The following is a 7500-nucleotide window of genomic DNA, read 5'->3' as shown; positions in this document are numbered from 1 at the left end:
GGACACCTTCAGGAAATCCCACAATATACAAAACAGTGGCCAGACTTCAGTGCGGCCCTACGCATTCCCGAGGCTGCCACAGAATAGGATTGATGGAATTAAAACCCTGGACACAAATTTCTTCTTCTTGGGTGTTTGTCGTGGCTGTGCATGCTGTGTCACATCCTCTAGTGGCCCAAAGATGTGGTATGCTGTGGTGATGTGGTGATGTGGTCAGGCTACATGCTGTATTGATTTATTTTGTGTATGAAGGTCCTGGTGAGATTGGGAGTCTTGATAGCCTGTTCGTCGTGGCTGTGCATGCTGTGTCACATCCTCTAGACGCCCAAAGATGTGGTATGCTGTGGTGATGTGGTCAGGCTACATGCTGTGTTGATTTATTTTGTGTATGAAGCTCCTGGTGAAGTTGGGAGTCTTGATAGCCTGTTTGTTATAGCTGTGCATGCTGTGTCACATTCTCTAGTGGCCCACAGATGCGGTATGCTGTGGTGATGCTGTGGAGTTCACTTGTTTTGTGTATGAAGGTCCTGGTGAGGTTGACAGTCTCGGAAGCCTGAGCGGTATTGGTGCAGGCAGCCAGGAGGTCAGTCAGTCTTGGCCTGTGTGGGTGGACATGGATTTTGGATTTAAATTTAAGCACCACCGCAGCAACGAAGGTCATATGGCGCCTGTGTGGGTGGGTGGCAGAGTCAGTGGAGGAGAGCTGTGTAGGGTGTCAGACTGTGTAGGGTGTCAGGCTGTGTAGGGCGTCAGGGGCAGTGGGGAGAGTCAGTCCTGCCCAGTCTGTGCAGGTAGGCATTGAGACAGGTGTGGGCAATTCTCAGTCTAGTGTCAGGTGTGTCCAGCGCCCGGCATTTAAAACCCTGCACAGAGATCACAATAAGGAGTTCAACATACATAAATAGGAGTTAGAATATATATTAAAAGCCCTTGATACTATAATGACGATGCTCTTGTACTAGCGCCACTCTTCTGACGTCTATTCATTTTATATTCTCGCCTTTGAGTCAATCTTTTCGCAATGACCTCTTCTCTTAATGCTTCGCTCCTTAATAACGTTTTTGTCCATATTTATCACCTTGTAGTTGTTTTTGTAGTGTGATATGACTAGATAAGACGTATAACAAAATAATAAACAAAATATAGTAGTTTGAAATAGTGTAATTAAGAAATGGCAGTGATATAATACTTGACTTCTATATAAACACACCATACTGTACTGAAATCTTACAAAATTCAACAATATCCTAGTTTTTCGTGTAAATTTTACGTTCAGAGGCTGCCTAGATACAATGTGGGTTCCAATAGACATTTTAGATAGACCTGTGTAATTGCATTTATTCATTCTATCGCTGTGTTGTAAAATATTTTAAAACATTGACTCTATTTTTGTGTATATTGAAGAAAATGAAAAAAATGAAAACAGTCGAAACATAACGCAACAATAAATCTTGTAGTTGTCAGTAATAATATAAGAAAAATTTACAATAACTAAATAAAAACAACATTATTTGAAGACTAACACATATCAACAGCAACACAATTAAAACACACACCAGCCTTCACCGACACACAAACACACACACGCACAAATTCTCAAAAAATCAATAAAGAAATATAATATTCTACCGACCATTAGCATTTATACACACCCCTACCCCCCCCAAACAAAACCCTCCCTTCCACCTCTCCCTGTCCCCTACTACTCCCTTAACCCCTTCCCATTTGGTCTCCTCCACCCCCCCCCAAGACAATGATCCCCAACCACCCCCTAGGTTCAGTTTTGACGGCAGAATTACGCCCGTATTGAAAAAAGCTTTATTCTCTCTCCAAGACTGTTTTCCAAGGCCACAGAGATGACTGGAGTTTTCAAGAGTGTTTTTTCAGTTAGTAGTGTTGAAATCATGTCATTCTGCCTTTAAAACCGTAAAAACACCCTTAAAAGCCTCTGATATCTTAAAATCTTGTTTAAAATGCCTTATTCTCTCTCCACGACTGTTTCCAAGGCCACAGAGATGACTGGAGGGTTTTCAAGAGTGTTTTTTCAATTAATAATGCAGAAATCATGTCATTCTGCCTTTAAAACCGTCAAAACGCCCTAAAAAATGCTCTAATATCTTGAAATCTTGCTTAAAAATGCCTTATTCTCTCTCCAAGACTGTTTCCAAGGCCACAGAGATGACTGGAGGGTTTTCAAGAGTGTTTTTTCAATTAATAATGCAGAAATCATGTCATTCTGCCTTTAAAACCGTAAAAACACCCTTAAAAGCCTCTGATATCTTGAAATCTTGCTTAAAAATGCCTTATTCTCTCTCCACGACTGTTTCCAAGGCCACAGAGATGACTGGACGGTTTTCGAGAGTGTTTTTTCAATTAATAATGCAGAAATCATGTCATTCTGTTTTCAAGAGTGTTTCTCCTCTTATTAATGCAGAAATCATGTCACTGCGCCTCATTGCCTCACTGACTGGAACCCGCGTTGTGAGGCGAGCGTGTGTGTGTGTGTGTGTGTCTCTCTCTCTCTCTCTCTCTCTCTCTCTCTCTCTTACTACTACTACTACTACTACTACTACTACTACTACTACTACTACTACTACTACTACTACTACTACTACTACTACTACTAAACACACACACACACACACACACACACACACACCTGCAGGCTATAGACGCACGTGGAGAGAGCCTGTGTGTTCACGTGGTGTGTGTGTGTGTGTGTGTGTGTTGGAAATATAGTAGGCATTTCTTGGAAGGTTTCAGGAGGAAGAGGAAGAGGAGGAGGAGGAGGAGGAGGAGGAGGAGGAGGAGGAGGAGGAGAAAGGTTGGGGGGTACAATACAATGATAATGATGATGATGATATTGAGAGAGAGAGAGAGAGAGAGAGAGAGAGAGAGAGAGAGAGAGAGAGAGAGCAATTACTTATCCGTTCATTATTGTTTATATTTATTCAACGACACACACACACACACACACACACACACACACACACACACACACACACACACACACACACACACACACACACACACACACACACACACACACACACACACACACACACACACACACACACACACACACACACACACACACACACACACACACACACACACACACACACACACACACACACAGTCACTAAGCGTGTTTCACTAAATATATAATACCTCTCTTTCTCTCTCTCTCTCTCTCTCTCTCTCTCTCTCTCTCTTGAGCATGGTAACAGCTGGTATCGTTACTACTGTTACTACTGCTGCTACTACTACTACTACTACTACTACTACTACTACTACTACTACTACTACTACTACTACTACTACACCACTACTACCACTACTACTACTACTACTACTACTACTACTACTACTACTACTACTACTACTTTTATTGGGTGTATCTATCTATCTATATACTAAGAGAGAGAGAGAGAGAGAGAGAGAGAGAGAGAGAGAGAAAAGTCATTTTTTTCATTAATATAGATAGTGAGAAAGTGAGATAGTGAAGAGATAGTCAATATCACTTGTCATGACCACTACTACTACTACTACTACTATCACCAACACCACCACACACACACACACACTACACACTACTACTACTACTACTACTACACACATCACCAACACCACCAAACCACTGCTACCACACCACCACCAACACCACCACTACTACTACTGCTGCTACCACCTGCTGCTGTTACTACCACCACCACCAACTGCTAACTACTACCTACTACCACCACCACCACCACCAACCACTGCTACCACCACCACCACCACCACCACCACTACCACTATACTGCCACCACTGCTGCACTATTACCACCACCACCACTGCACCACCACCACTACCACCACTGCACCTGCACCTGCACTACATCACCACTGCACCACCACCACCACCACCACCACTGCACCTACTGCCACCACCACTGCACCACCACTGCACCACCACCACTGCTCACTACCACCACCACCACCACCACCACCACCACCACCTGCACCACCACCACCACCACCACCACCACCACCACTGCACCACCACCACCACTGCTGCTGCTGCACCACTGCTGCTGCTGCTGCACCACCACCACTGCACCACTGCTGCCACCACTGCTCACTGCCACTGCTGCTGCTGCTCACCACTGCACCACCACTACCACTACTACTACCACTATTGTTCACTAACCCAAATCTACTACTATTGCGCACTTGAGAGAGAGAGAGAGACCCAAATCTACATAGAGAGAGAGAGAGAGAGAGAGAGAGAGAGAGAGAGAGAGAGAGAGAGAAAATGAGTTCAAACACCTTTAATATATTTCTTTTGCCTCTCTCTCTCTCTCTCTCTCTCTCTCTCTCTCTCTCTCTTCTATCTTTACCGCTTTATATTTGCATCATGGCTCTTAGCAACCTCTCTCTCTCTCTCTCTCTCTCTCTCTCTCTCTCTCTCCACGTGTTAGTAACCAGGGTGAAATACAGAGAGAGAGAGAGAGAGAGAGAGAGAGAGAGAGAGAGAGAGAGAGAGAGAGAGAGAGAGAGAGAGAGAGAGAGAGAGAGAGAGAGAGAGAAAGCACTAAGGGAAACCAAGAAAGGGGAAAACAGCAGCTGACTCTTTGCCCTTTACGAAGAAGAAGAGGAGAGGAGGAGGAGGAGGAGGAGGAGGAGGAGGAGGAGGAGGAATGGCCAAAATAGGGTACGTTGCTGGCTCCTTCTTGTCTAGTGAAGATGCCAAAGTGTTCCTCCTCCTCCTCCTCCTCCTCCTCCTCCTCCTCTTCTTCTTCGTAAGGGAGGAGGGTGACTCTTCTCTTCCTCCTGTCTTTTAACCTGCACGAGTCTCCAAATCACTCTCCTCCCCCTCCTCCTCCTCCTCCTCCTCCTCCTCCTCCTCCTCCTCCTCCTCCTCCTCCTCCTCTTCCTGCACGTGTTTCTTCGAAGGACAATGACGTACAGACACACAGACACTTGCACGCACACACTACTACTACTACTACTACTACTACTACTACTACTACTACCACCACCACTACTACTACTACTACTACTACTACTACTACTACTACTACTACTACTACTACTCTCCTAGAAACAATACTCTTGCTAAGTAGGTCAGTAGGGGGAGGGGGAGGAGGAGGAGGAGGAGGAGGAGGAGGAGGAGGAGGAGGAGGAGGAGGAGGAAGATGAAATGTGATATATTTTACCTTAAGTATTGTTTCTAGAGAGAGAGAGAGAGAGAGAGAGAGAGAGAGAGAGAGAGAGAGAGAGAGGTCATTTCCTGTTTTTGAGGATATTAGACACAATATCCTTGGTAGTAGTAGTAGTAGTAGTAGTAGTAGTAGTAGTAGTAAGTTGTTGTTGTTATTGTTGTTGTAGTTGTTGTAATAGTAATAGTAGTAATAGTTGTTATATTAGTGGTAGTAGTACTATTAGTAGTGGTAGAAATACCAGTAGTAGTAGTAGTGGTAGTAGCAGTAATAGTATTAGTAGTAGTAGTAGTAGTAGCAGTAGTAGTAGTAGGGATCGTGGTGGTGGTGGTGGTAGTACATTATTATTATTGTTATTATTATTATTATTAGTAGTAATAGTAGTAGTAGTAATGGTGGTGGTGGTGAGAGAGAGAGAGAGAGAGAGAGAGAGAGAGAGAGAGAGAGAGAGAGAGAGAGAGAGAGAGAGAGATTAGTGTTTGTTGCTGGGTTAATCAGTTATAAGGAAGAAGAAAAAAAGAGGAGGAGGAGGAGGTGGAGGAGGAGGAGGAGGAGGAGGAGGAGGAGGAGGAGGAGGAGGAGGAGGAGAAGGTGGTGGAGGAGGAGGAGGAGGAGGAGGCATGATATTCTTCTCCGTCACCATACAGAGAGAGAGAGAGAGAGAGAGATCACCGTCACAACGTATCAATATTGCGTCATAGAGTTTACCAATCAAATCGTTCCTTTAATATTTACACCACCACAACAAACACTTTTAAAACACCAACACACACCACAAACACACACCACACGCACAAAACACACCCAAACACACCTTCACAAACACACACACCACACACAAACACACACAAACACATAAAAACACCTAAAATATACAAAAAAATCAAAACCTAAAGGAACAAATACCCAACAAAAACAACATCTGGCAACTCAGCATATAGTTGCCACATGGGGAAGGCTATAAATACTCAGGATCCCGAACAGCTGGTCTCACTCCCCATAGGTCGCTGAGAGAAGAGGAAGTGTCAGAGCTCTCTCGTTGTTGTTGTATTTCAAGGCTGTTGTATCGCTGTATTGATGAAGATTTACGATGGTGGTTACTACGCTCACTGAAAATGTCTCCATCTCTCTCCGCGTGAACGAGATTTACTATTCAGACTACTCAGATACGAGGGTTAGCTGAGATACTATCAAAACTACTACTACTACTACTACTGCTACTACTATTTCTACTACGCGGGGTTTTTAAAAAGTGTGAAAACTACTACTATTAACACGACACGCGGGGTTTTTCAAGTGAAGAAACCTACTATTGCTACTACTGCAAGTGAATTTAAAGTGACTACTACTACTACTACTACTACTATTACTACGACTACTACTTCTACGCGGGTTTAAGAAAATAGCAAGAAAATAAGAAGGAAACGATAATAGCAAGAAAGAAACATCGATAAAGGAAGGAAATAGAGAGATAAGGAAGAATAATTAGCAATCGCAAGAAAAAACTAAAAATTTCAATCTAGGAATTTTGACACGATACATTGATTAGCCTCCGCACGTGTCAATTTGCGTGTGTGTGTACGTGTGCGTGTGTACGTCCATTGATGCACGGCAAGGCTCCACAAAGCAGTAGCAGCAGCAGCAGTAGCAGCAGCGGTGTTAAAGTGCTGTTAATATCACAAGAACAGAACAAAATGGCTGTGTTCGATGCTGTCACTGTGGTAAGATGCTGTTGTTGTTGTTGTTGTTGTTGTTGTTGTTGTTATCTTCTTCTTCTCCTTCTCCTTCTCTTCTTCTTCTTCTTCTTCTTCTTCATATTATTATTATTATTATTATTATTGTTGTCTTCTTCTTCTTCTTCTTCTCTTCCTCCTCCTCCTTCTTCTTCTCCTTCTTCTTCTTCTTCTACTTCTTCTTCTTCTACCACCACCACCACCACCACCACCACTACCACCATTACTACTACTACTACTACTATTACCTAACCGTGACAATCTTATACAAACTATTGCGTCACTCTCTCTCTCTCTCTCTCTCTGAATTTTTGTTTTCTTATTTTTCTCAGTTTTTATTATTCTCTCTCTCTCTCTCTCTCTTTCTTTCTTTCTTTCTTTCTTTCTTTCTTTCTCTCTCTCTCTCTCTCTCTCTCTCTCTCACACAATTTTTGTTTTCTTATTTTCTCAGTTTTTTTTTTTATTTCTCTCTCTCTCTCTCTCTCTCTCTCTCTCTCTCTCTCTCTCTCTCTCTCTCTCTCAAGGGAGTGAGAGATAAGATTATTAATAGATATTCTTGATAT

The 7500-nt window shown here is 43.1% G+C and overlaps 1 protein-coding gene and 2 long non-coding RNA genes across 3 annotated transcripts in view; all 3 read left to right on the top strand.

The window, feature by feature from the left end:
* LOC123509199 overlaps window positions 1-7500 on the top strand; it is a 25053-nt gene that overhangs the window by 1654 nt on the left and 15899 nt on the right. The window lies entirely within an intron of this gene.
* LOC123509202 overlaps window positions 5213-7500 on the top strand; it is a 16416-nt gene continuing 14128 nt past the window's right edge. Inside the window, exon 1 of the long non-coding RNA XR_006676159.1 lies at window positions 5213-5267. This is a non-coding gene — a long non-coding RNA (uncharacterized LOC123509202). The remainder of the gene's footprint in view (window positions 5268-7500) is intronic.
* Window positions 6191-7500, top strand: part of LOC123509183 (mitochondrial glycine transporter-like) — a 13590-nt gene continuing 12280 nt past the window's right edge. Inside the window, exon 1 of the mRNA XM_045263377.1 lies at window positions 6191-6925. Within this exon, the coding sequence (XP_045119312.1) occupies window positions 6809-6925 (117 nt within the window). The 5' untranslated portion in view covers window positions 6191-6808. The remainder of the gene's footprint in view (window positions 6926-7500) is intronic.

The sequence above is a fragment of the Portunus trituberculatus genome, chromosome 26 (genome assembly GCF_017591435.1).
Source record: "Portunus trituberculatus isolate SZX2019 chromosome 26, ASM1759143v1, whole genome shotgun sequence".
In the NCBI taxonomy this organism is placed as follows: Eukaryota; Metazoa; Arthropoda; class Malacostraca; order Decapoda; family Portunidae; genus Portunus; species Portunus trituberculatus.
Note: the sequence above shows the minus strand (reverse complement) of the source record. Positions and strands in the feature narration are given on the sequence as shown.